Genomic DNA, 12,042 nt, shown 5'->3' with positions numbered 1-12,042 from the left:
TCGAAGCTACAAAAACATGCTCTGGTTTATGTGTATAGTTTGCTTTTCATAAAAAAAATAGAATTAAAATTATAGCTCAGCTTTTATGATAGTCTTTCAGCAAATTCACTATATTTCAATACTAGCATTTCTTATCAAAATCCAATCTGGTGTTGGAGCAAAATAAATAAAAACTCTTCCCTCTTAAGTAATGTGGAAAAAGCATGGAAGAGGCTTCATGTGTATTCTAACCATGAGAATAAAAAACTACCCAGGAAAACTACCTTTCTACACTATCCAATGGCATCCTAAAGCTATGATTCCCAGTTTTGAGACATAAAGATTGCAGAAATTCTCGACTGTTTCTCAGTTGTTACCCTTTCTGAACCTGTAGCCTATAGCACTTTATGGTAAGGTGGAATATGCAAGTAAACCTATCTCCATGTACCACTGTAAAAAGGCAGTGGGTTGGGCTGCTCTCAGGATCTCTGAGTGCCTTTATGGCCTCTTAAAAGGCAGAACCCACACTCAGGAATCCACTGGACCTTGGCTGTCACCAAACTGCAGAGGAAAGCAGCTAACATATATATATATTAAAAAAAAGTAAGTACATTTACAGTAAGATCTGTTGTTTGTAGCAGGTGACTGGATTTCTACATCAAACCAGATGTAATCTGTGTATTTCTAAAGTGTTTTTGTGCATGTTTTTATAAATTAACTTCATGGTTAAAGTAAAAAAGTGGTCCAATGGTTCAATTTGTAAGAATATCTCTAAGGTTCTACTATGAAATTTCAATAGTGGTCCGATAGCTGTGTACTTATGTTACTTTTCAGGGGATTCTGTATTCTGCCAAGGGATGAATAATGACAATACATTTTCTGATTTCATATTACTGTAGAACAAAAATGTTGCTGCGGATTATAAATGTACTTCACAATCAGAATAACTATATGCTCATGACAAAATCCTCTTCACACTTTCCTCCAAACGGTGACATTAAAAGGCTGTAAAAAAAATTAGCAAAAATATATGTTCTGTTTCAAGAGGGGGCTCTGAAATTTAAGAAACCTGACATTCATAAGTTACTGCACTCATAACACCAGTGGTAAAAGGTTTTTTTTCTTTATATACATCTACACAATAGCCCAGTATGTGGACTTCTACAATTTTAACATATGTATCTACTTTAGTGATATGAGAACTCTGCTTGGCTCTTTCAATCCAACTTTAAATTATTATTGTGCATACGTAGTTAGTAAGATGTTCCTTTTGGGCTGGAGAAGGAAATGAAAAATAAATAAGGCCATAGCAAAGCTGTTTGAATAGGAAAAACATATAATCCACATCAAGCTAATATCCATAAAGTTACATGAATAAAAACTTTATACCTTTTCCAGTTATGAATTTGACAGTATGATGTTATGATTTAAAGATTATTCAAATTGATCTAAGTATTCTAATAAATGTGATCAATTGATTGTTACAGAAATCTGACAATATAGTTTAACATATATTTCAGGGACTTATTCTGATGCCTAATGGTCAATATAAAAACTTAGTAATGCAAAAATAGAAATATCTATAATAAAAAGGAACTTTTAAAGTAGGCAAAATAACAGTTTTTTTTGTTTTCTTTTTTAATTCAGAAACTAAGTTTAAAAAAAACAAGCCTTTCCTCTTACTAAGTCTGTTGATAATTTCTTGAGCAGTAAAATAACGACTGCCTAAGTGAACTACAGGCCATCATGGCACAAGTCTAAACACACCATTTATTTTCACATAATAATGTACATCTTATATTTTATATATTTTTAGCCTATTGCCTATTAAATCTATACTATTTAGTATTGATACCAACACTCCCACCAACACTGCATTTTCTGAAAACACATCCAACCATAAACCTCCAGTTTCCATAATGACAAGTGATACGCAGAATATATTTAGACCATCTGGAGCACATAAATTATTTTAAAGACAGTGACCAGTTTCAGAACCCACTGAAATTTAGTAATATGGTATGTACAGAGCAAATAACCCAGGCATTCACTCAAGAAAATTGAGACAAATTGCTATACAAATAGCACTCAGGTAAAAAACAAAACAACATTAAGTGATTTAAGAGTGCATTGTGATTATTCTGCATTAACAGAGAAGTTGGTGTGAAGATGTTTAAGATGTGCAAAGCAAAGGAAGAGCAACCAACTGCTCCGGGGCAGGGTAAGTCAAAAAACAAGTGGATTTTTTAAAAAATGTATCCAACTAAATTACATGTCAAGAACCTTGATTAAACCTATAAAAGGACTGTTCAGAATACGGTACTTTAACAGTATGGACATTATCAATGCTATCCTGAATTTCCTTTCTTTATCAAATTGTACAGATTATTTCTTTTATTATTATTTTTTTATTGAATGGCAGTGAAAATTAAAAAGAAGTCACGGGTGCCTGGAGTTATGATCACTCAGTATGTGGAAGTATTACCAGATGGCAGGAGCACCCCTGATTTCACTCGGAAACCTATCGCGCTCACAATTCAAGAAGGTAAAATTTGCTTAGTTTCCTCGTCTTTGTGACATAATCTACTATGCAAGTTTTTAATTCTATCATATTTGTAGGAAAAATGGCCTTTTTCAGAGCAATAGTTACTGGTAATCCAACACCAGTTGTGACTTGGATGAGAAACAATGGGGAAATCGATGAGAAGAGATACAAGTTTACATTTGATTCTATTTCTGGTGAACATCAGCTTCAGGTATTTGTCATTTCCATTGTTTGAGGATGACAAACTGTACAATTTTCTTTTTCAAAAAACAGAGAAACTTTGGATTTCTTGATAGATGCCTGATGTATGTGCAGATCAAGCGGATACCTACAAATGTTATGCCAGAAATGAGTTTGGAAAAGCAGTTGTAACCGTTACCCTCAATGTCATTGAAGGTAAGATACTGTGTCTTTTTTCAAAGACAGAAAATTATAATATGACTCAAATTTTCTTAATTTAGTTGGCTACAAGAAGAGTAAAGCGATGAAAGAATCCAGAACAGGTATACAGACCACTTTTCTGACAATCCCTTTTTTAACAAAAATAAGTATAACTCAGCTGCTTGTTGTTTTAGCAATTCGAGAGTTACCAGAAGACTTCAAAAGGAACTTGAGGAGCACGTAAGTGGAAAACAAATTTCTAACTATATATTTTGTCCTTTAGTCCGTGCTTTGTTTTTCCAAAACTAACCAGCATTTCATTACTATTTTTTTTTATTAACAAAGATAGCAATTGTTGAAAAGTGCTCATCCAGGAGGAATGAATGCTGCAAGTCCCTGACTTGATGCAATCTGCTGGATTTTCTTAGAAAACTTTTTAACCAATTTTAATAATCAACTGAACTTGAGTGCACTATTTCATAACCATGTTCAATTTGAAATGTAGGTACTTCAATGGGTGTCTGTCTGAAAGACTTGACTGAATTGACTTTTTTTGTAAAGTGCTTTGGGATAATGTGTTGTGACTTGGTGCTATATAAATAAAACTGAATTGAATTGAAATGTTTGTTTGTTCCCCTTTTTGAGGGCGGACTTTGAGTCGAGGGAAGAGAAAAAGCTAGAAATCGATGAACAATTTTGGGAACTGTTGTTGAGTGCTGACAAGAGAGAATATGAGGGCATCTGTGCACAATATGGGGTCACCGATTTTCGCTGGCTGCTCAAGAAGCTAAACGAGAAGAAGTTAGAGAGAGAGCAAGAGCAGGAAAAGGTTGGTTTTCACACATACGTGGTTGTCTGCAGAAACCACATATGCAAATATTTTTGTATGAATGTCAATATATTTTTCTTTGATTTAAATGAGTTTAGGTTGTTGAAAAACTCTGTAACCTCAAGCCCATTGAACTGAAACCTAGTGGTGCAGCAGAGTTTGAACTTGAGATGTCACTGAAAAACCCCAACAGCAACATTTTCCTATTCAAGGTGAATGTTCTTTTAATACAAAATTTTAGTAGAAAGTAGAAAAATTAAAATTTCTGAAAGTAACAATTGTGTTTTTTATATGGATTCAACTTTATTCTCCATCTTGTTACAACAGGATGGAGTTATGATTCCTTTTGATGCTGAAACAGAGGTAAAACATGGACTTAAAAGAGTAGGAAAGAAGTTTGTGTTCAGCATAAATGGAGTTAATCCTGAGGATGCAGGACTATATCAACTGGAAATTGATGGAGTCAAGATATTCTCAACTGAATTAAAAAGTAAGAGGATAAACAACTTAATATGTATTTCTTAAGGCTTTTGTTCAATTATTAAATTATTTATATAAATATTGGATTTTTCCCATGTTAAACAGATATACTCTTTTGTTTCTTTTTTTTTCTTTTGTCTAGTTCCAGATGTGGACTTTTTGGTTAAAATTCAAGATGTGAAAGCAGAGGAAAGAGAGGATGCTGTGTTTCAGTGTGTGCTTTCACATCCAATGAAAAAAATCTGTTGGATGGGGAAAAACAACCCAGTAGAGCAAGGAGATAAATATGACGTTACCGTATCGGACGACATGCTGATTCACACTTTAGTGGTGAAAGATTGCCTGCTACTGGACAAAGGAATCTATTCAGCCGTGGCTGGACTTAAATCCTGCAGTGCCTGGCTCATAGTAGAGGGTATGGAAAAATTATGTTCAATGGTGCATTGGAAGTTTATCTTGTTCAAGTTTATAACATTAAAATCTACACTTTCCATCATATATAAGCATTAATAGTCAGTAATATGTTATTGCAAATTAACTAATGTTTTATGATAAAACAAGGGTTGTCAAAAAAAAATTCAAAATTATAATGGTATCGGATTAAGCAATAAATATATATTTACTTCAGATTCAGAGTCAGCTTCTCCGAGTCTGAAGCCATGAGTCTCAACAGGAAACCAGTGGATTATTCCCTGTGGATCAGTCTTTTTGGCTTAACTGTAGAGCATGAAAGATTGAAGACTGAATTGTGCCTATTTTTAAATGATGAGGTCAGTGCTCTGGTCTGTCAGGGTAGAGAAAATCAAAAACTTCAACATTACTTTCAATTTATTATGTCTGTGTTCCAATTCTCACCAATAGTCATGGGATATTGTATATAATTGGAGAAGAAAATCCCAAACACATATGCCTGAAATGAGCCTGCTCTATAAAATGACTGGTTTTAACCTAGGAGATACAATAAAAAGTTTCATAATCTGGTTGAGATATCCTAAAATAACCTGGAGTCTGGTGTCAGAAGGAGGTCAGGGTTTTTCACATTACCCCCCACCAACTTCATCCTAAATAAGCAGAAGACGATGGAGGATGTCTTCTTCTAGTTGATTGACAGTATTTATTTGTTAGAACAGGTCTCCACAAACATGATTATCATAAATGATGTTTACTCCGGCTGCACAGTGGCGCAGTTGGTAGAGCTGTTGCCTTGCAGCAAGAAGGTTCTGGGTTCGATTCCCAGCCCCGGTCTTTCTGCATGGAGTTTGCATGTTCTCCCTGTGCATGCACGGGTTTTCTCCGGGTACTCCGGTTTCTTCCCACAGTCCAAAAACATGACTGTTAGGTTAATTGGTCTGTCAGACTGGCGACCTGTCCAGGGTGACCCCGCCTCTTGCCCAGAACGTTAGCTAGAGATAGGCACCAGCACCCCTCCCGACCCCACTAAGGGACAAGGGTGTAAAGAAAATGGATGGATGGATGTTTACTCCTATCTGCACAACTTGGACAGGCCACTTTATAAACATCCATAGTTGGAGTAGAGTGTCTCCTTGACAATTATTCATCACTTCATTTTGGTTTGATTGTTAGAACAGTTAATACATCAGTAACTATCCATGTTTAGCAGTATACTAAGTTTCCTAAAAATATTACAAGAGTCGACGAAGCAAATATTTTCCTTCCACTTTTTATTCTTAAATAGGTAACAAGGATCCAAGTATGGTTGGAAAAAAGAAAGCTCGCAAGACAACTTGTGCAGGAGGTGGTGGAGACGATATTCTCAAAATTGCTCGGGAGCAGCAGGCGAAGTTACAAAAAGAACGAGATGAGCTGATAGCAAAAGCAAAGGAAAAGGCAGAGGAAGAGGCGGCAGCGGCAGCAGCAACTGAAGAACCAGAACTTGTAGAAATCCCAGAGGTAGATGCCACACCTAAAACTGAACCTCAACCAAAGAAACAAGCAGAAATAAAGCCAGAGACAAAAGTAGAAGTGGTAGCAGATTCTAAACCAATAGTTGTAGAAGAAAAAGTGAAGGAAGGAAAAACAGAAGAACCTGCACCAGATCCTGCAAAAGAGAAGGAGGTTGTTGTTGAAGAGAAAGAATATGTTCAAGAGAAAAGACAAAGAGTGAGAACAGGCCCACTTGTCCCTGAAACTGTAACTGGTGAGGTGCATTAAGAAGCTATATTTATTCTGAGTATTGCTGGTAATATTGTATATCATGTCCAAAGGTTATGATGTATTTATTTCAGACCCAGGAGTTTATTTCACTGGTGGACTCTCAGATGTAACTGCAGTTATAGGAAATGATGCAGAACTGCTATGTAAGCTAAGCAGCGAGGACTGTGACGCAACCTGGTACAAAGATGGAAAAGAGGTAAAGATTATTTAAACTCATTAAGGAATAACTTCACCTTCATCATCTGTGATGGCAAAAGATTTACATTACATCAATTTCAGATAACAGCAACAGAGGACATTAATATTATTAAAGAGGGGTCTTATCGGAAACTAGTTATTAAAAACTGTAAAGAAGAGGATGCTGGAAAATATAAATGTGAAGCTGACGGGCGTAAGACGGAAGCTATGTTGAACGTTGAAGGTAATATAATCTCTCTGAAGTCATCCACACTACTATGTTGAAGGGTTGTTCAACTAAAATGGTACAGTTAAAAATTAAAGCATAGCTCAGTGAATTTTGTTAGGACACGATTATAAACACCGTTTTTCCCTGACATAGATCCTCCAAGAATCAATCCTGATGACCTTGCCGAGTTTACGAAACCTGTAATAATCAAAGCTGGAAAAGATGCATCCTTTAAGCTAACATTTGTTGGACGTGAACCAATGAAAATCCAGTGGTACAATGATGGGGAAGAGCTGATGGAGGAGAGCAATATTAAGATTGAGAAGTCTTCCTCCCATAGCCGCCTATTGCTAACCAAGTGCCAACGCAGAACAACTGGAGAAATTAAGATCAAAATTAAAAATGAATGTGGAACGATTGAGGCCATCACAAAACTTATTGTCCTAGGTAAGGTTTGCCACCACATTCGAAAAAAATGTATGTTGTAAACACTACACAGTACAAATATCAGATCCATATGGTCAATTTCTTAATACAGCTAAGCCAACACCACCACAAAGCCCTGTGGATGTCATTGAAAGCTCTTCATCATGCATCGAGCTCAAATGGAGACCTCCCAAAGATGGTGGTGGTTGCCCTGTAACCAACTACATTATGGAGCGCCAGCAAATTGGACGCAACAGCTGGCAAAAGTTGGGTAAGATTGGTCCGGAGCCCAAGTACAGGGACACAGATGTAGATCATGGCAGAAAATATTGCTACCACATCAGGGCTGAAACTGAACAAGGCATAAGTGACATGATAGAGACTGATGACATCCAGGCTGGAACAAAGGGTGAGTTTTCACAAGATTGGAAATACAGTGTGGTTGAGCGAAAACTTTTACATTTGTGGGCCGCTTTGTTGCACACTTTATGATTTTTTTAGCATACCCTGGACCTCCCTCAACACCAAGAATTGTCAGTGCTTTCAAGGACTGTATAAATCTCGCTTGGACGGCACCGGCAAATACAGGAGGAGCAAACATTTTGGGTTACAATGTGGAGAAACGCAAAAATGGGAGTAATCTGTGGGGCACGGTCAACCCACCAGATGAGCCCATCAAAGGTCAGGCTGTTCTAATATTACTAATTTTGGTTTTCCAAGTCTTAAAAAAGAAACAAATTCCATTTAACACATGAAAGTGTTTCATCTCAACAGCAAAACAATATGCAGTAAAGGATGTTGTTGAAGGCATAGAGTACGAGTTCAGAGTGTCAGCTATCAATATGTCTGGAGTTGGAGACACAAGTCAACCCTCAGAATTTGTGATTGCCAGAGATCCAAAAAGTAAGTAATAACTTAAAAATAAATAAATAAATAGTTTTAAGATTTCTGAAATCACAAACCTCTCAATGTGTAACTGTGAAACTGATTACACCTACAGAACCTCCTGGTAAAGTTACTGACCTGAAGGTGACGGACTCTACCTACACCACCTTATCGCTGAGCTGGACCAAACCAGTAGAAGAAGAAGGTGTAAAAGATGAGGCTAAGGGATATTTTGTGGAATTACGACCAGCTGAAAACCCTGAATGGGGCCGATGTAACACCAGCCCCATTGTTATGACCACATTTACTATTGTGGGTCTTAAGTCAATGTCAATGTACTGGGTAAGAGTTATGGCCACCAATGAAGGCGGAGACGGTGAGCCTCAAGAGTTAGACAACTACATCATTGCAATGCCGCCACCAGGTCAGTCACTGAAAATTACAAAACTGCTTTAAAACTTTACAATCAGTGTTTAAAATATTTTCTCATCTTTACAGTTAGACCTCATTTCACTGACAAAAAAATGAAGAACTTTATGGTTGTGAGGGCAGGGAACTCAGTTCGAATCAACTTCAACTTTAAGGTACTGTTTTCTTGATTAAATGAACATCAGTCTAGCACAGGGGTGGGCAATCCTGGTCCTAGAGGGCCAGTGTCCTGCAGCTCTTAGATGTCTCCCTGGTTCAACACACTTGAATCCAACAGCTGAATCACCTCCTCAGTGTAGTCAGGTTCTCCAGAGTCTTGCTAACAACCTCATTATTTGACTCAGGTGTGTTGAAGTAGAGGCACATCTAAAAGTTGCAGGAGATCGGCCCTCAAGGCCTGGAGTTGCCCATCCCTGGTCTAGCATATTGTTAAAATCAAAAACTTATTTATGATTCAGTGTCTTGTGTGATTCTCCTAAACACAAAATATCTTCACTATTTATACTGAACTTTCCAACAACTTTTTTAACTCATAAAAATCGTCTGCTGGTTAACATTAACGCAAAATGATTGCATTGGGAGTAAATTTCATAATTTTTGTTGCACACTGCAATATTAATAGTGTTTTTAGTAACAAAATGGGTATCAACACATTTTCCATTACAACAAACAATGGTGTATTTAATATAAGCAACAGACAATAGCAATCATTAAGCTAATAGTAGCTAGTAACATGGATGCATTCTCTGTCTTTTGCATCTTGTTTGAAGCCCAGGTATTCAAATTGAACCATAAGGAATCACTAAAATGTGAACCTCTACTCATTTACATACTTATGCTTGAGTGAATGAGTTCTTTCAATGCTGGAACCTGATCGATGATGATCAATCTTTTTTACTTTACAAAAGAGCTTTGCTACTTTGTTTGCTTACAAAAACATGCTTTTTTGACAGGCTTCTCCAATGCCAGTGATCACATGGCTCAAGGATGGCTTGCCTCTACCCAAATACATAACAGTGAGCAACACCGACACATCATCACAGCTAATGATACCCTCATCGGAGCGCCATGACACTGGAATCTATACAATTGTTGTCAAGAACCTTGTTGGTCAGGAGACTTCCAGTGTTGAAATAAGAGTCACAGGTACAGAGAAAAGCTAAGATATCAATCAAGTCAGTTAATTTTTTTCCTTTGTCTTTTTATAAAATGATCATTTCTGTGATCAGAAATAATGCCTAGTGTTGAGTATTGGCCATTTTTTATGTTGCTCTACTTTAGAGTAATTATCAGAATGATTTCTTACCTGTCTGTAGATGATCCTAAGCCTCCAGGCCCTATAGAACTTGAGGAAAATGTGCCGGGAACAGTGACCATTTCATGGACTGCATCTCCAGATGAGAAGAAAGATGACAGACTGCACTACGTGGTCGACAAGCACGATTCTGTTAAACACACTTGGCATACTGTGGCTGACCATCTCTTCAACAACAGGTTCACTGCTGTCAATATTATGCCCGGAAGGCAGTACAAGTTCAGGATCTATGCCAAGAATGACATGGGGCTTTCTGCAGCGTCCGAGTCACCAATCTGGGAAGTAAACAAAAAGAAAGGCAAGTTTTAACAGCTTTGAAGCAAATCTGTGATTTAAGAACTGATTTGTTAAAAGTAAATTATTTTGAATGAACTATGCAGAAACTAAGTCAAAAATAAAAAGGAAATAAGGCATTTTCAACTCTTTGACATATTGTCACATACATGCAGTTTTCATTACTAAACTATTTTTTTATGTCAGTATACAATATTTGGATTGACCTCTGTAATTCTGCCACATCTTAGTGCAAAAGCTTATACTTTCATCCCATGCACATTAACATTAATGTTACATTATTTGATGCAATTATGCATGAAAACTTTATGAATGACCACATTAGGTACTCAAGGTAAAAATAAATATGGATGCAGTATTGTTTAACTGTAGATCTCCACATTACAAATGCATAAAATGTCACATAAAAATCCAAATGAAAAGAAAATCTAAATCTTTGTTACAATGTGGCACCTAAGAGGTATTTTATTAATATAAAGAGGCATTTATTTCATTTATATCCTTCTTGCACAGCTTTAGATCCAACAAAAGACTGGATGAATTAGTGTTTACTCATCAAGTAAAGTTGTGTCCTCTTAATAGTCACATGCACATTGATTCATTGTGAATTTACATCTTGAAATTCACAAGGAATCATTTCATAGTAAAATCATATATGAAGGACAACATCTGGATATTTTCTGGTTAAGTAACATGCTGCAATAATTGTGCTTTGCCACATAAGTGACCGTTGCAATGCAGCAATGCAGATAAATTTGGCACTGCAAATTAGCATGACCTTTCCCTTACAAAATAATACATTTAAAAATGTAAAAAAATATTTATTTTAGTACGGATGCTTAATGTTATCTTCACAAGAAGATAACTAAAAATGATTCAGTTATTAAATAGTCATTATGTGCTAAATTTTTCTTGTGTTTTTTCAGAGAAATTCTCATTGAAACTTCAAGATTCCAAGAGCTGCAGCCTTGAGACATCTCCATCATTTTCTGTTCCCCTAAAAATGCACCAAAGTCCTCAAAGATACGAGTGCTACATGAGTTGTGCTGTGACAGGGAACCCCAGGCCCCGTGTTACCTGGTACAAAAATAACATCAGTCTCAACACCAACACTAACTACTACATCACCAACACCTGTGGAGTCTGCTCCATGCTAATACTCAATGTTGGGCACAAAGACAGTGGGGATTACACTGTTGTTGCAGAAAATTCTCTGGGGAGAGTAGAGTGCTCAACGAAACTTGATGTGAAAGGTAAAAAAAACCTAAATATAAAATGTTACACACAACATTTAACACCAATGAAAAACATTAATCATTGTTCTCTTCTTTTACTCCATTAGATTAACATGCTGGAGCAGTTCTGACCTGCTATCGAGCCCCGCTGCATCAAAATCAATGGAGAAAATGCATCAGTTTGAAGTCTGTCAGCATTGTTGATTCTATTTTAAGTGTGAAACAATGTAATGCAATTAAATCAAGTCTGATAAAATAAAACTGTAGCACTGAAAAATAAAGATTAAAATCATATAAAACTAGTAGCGTTAAATTCAAGAAATTCTACTTAGAGTGGACCTGCAGACAAAGACGAAAGAATATTTGACAATCACCCTCACCAAAATGTAATGATATTAAAAACAAAAGCTACCATCTGGCAACAGTCTAAGCCACAGGTGTCAAACTCCAGTCCTGGAAGGCCACTGCCCTGCAACTTTTAGATGTGCCTCTGCTGCACCACATCTGAATAGAATAATTAGGTCATCAGCAAGGCTCTGGACAAGAAGGAGGTAATGAAGCCATTTCATTCCAGTGTTTTGTACCTGTGGCACATCTAAACACTGCAGGACAGCGGCCCTTGAGGACTGGAGTTTGACACCCCTGGCTAAGCTTTTCAGCAAG

At 36.7% G+C, this 12,042-nt stretch overlaps 1 protein-coding gene across 1 annotated transcript; it reads left to right on the top strand.

The window, feature by feature from the left end:
- Nucleotides 1-327: 327 nt before the first annotated feature.
- Nucleotides 328-11,649, top strand: igfn1.3 (immunoglobulin like and fibronectin type III domain containing 1, tandem duplicate 3). Its single transcript, XM_008409012.2, has 24 exons — nucleotides 328-582; nucleotides 2,133-2,200; nucleotides 2,402-2,524; nucleotides 2,599-2,735; nucleotides 2,821-2,920; nucleotides 2,986-3,027; nucleotides 3,100-3,145; nucleotides 3,551-3,734; nucleotides 3,833-3,946; nucleotides 4,062-4,224; nucleotides 4,357-4,629; nucleotides 5,911-6,372; nucleotides 6,461-6,585; nucleotides 6,669-6,810; nucleotides 6,949-7,242; nucleotides 7,334-7,630; nucleotides 7,723-7,902; nucleotides 7,996-8,124; nucleotides 8,222-8,530; nucleotides 8,605-8,690; nucleotides 9,489-9,681; nucleotides 9,852-10,148; nucleotides 11,071-11,397; nucleotides 11,487-11,649. The coding sequence occupies exons 1-24, from the start codon at nucleotides 422-424 to the stop codon at nucleotides 11,489-11,491; spliced, it is 4,257 nt and encodes a 1,418-aa protein (XP_008407234.1). The 5' UTR covers nucleotides 328-421; the 3' UTR covers nucleotides 11,492-11,649.
- The last annotated feature ends 393 nt before the right edge of the window (nucleotides 11,650-12,042 follow it).

The sequence above is a fragment of the Poecilia reticulata genome, linkage group LG5, assembly GCF_000633615.1.
Source record: "Poecilia reticulata strain Guanapo linkage group LG5, Guppy_female_1.0+MT, whole genome shotgun sequence".
NCBI classification, from domain to species: Eukaryota; Metazoa; Chordata; class Actinopteri; order Cyprinodontiformes; family Poeciliidae; genus Poecilia; species Poecilia reticulata.
This window is presented reverse-complemented; position numbering and strand designations above follow the sequence as displayed.

Bases quoted from the DNA above. Each gene is read 5' to 3' on its own strand.
- igfn1.3 (XM_008409012.2), top strand. From the start codon at position 422: ATGTACCACTGTAAAAAGGCAGTGGGTTGGGCTGCTCTCAGGATCTCT. The intron at 6,586-6,668 runs GTAAAGATTATT...CATCAATTTCAG, and splicing joins GGTACAAAGATGGAAAAGAG to ATAACAGCAACAGAGGACAT. The intron at 8,691-9,488 runs GTACTGTTTTCT...CTTTTTTGACAG, and splicing joins GAATCAACTTCAACTTTAAG to GCTTCTCCAATGCCAGTGAT.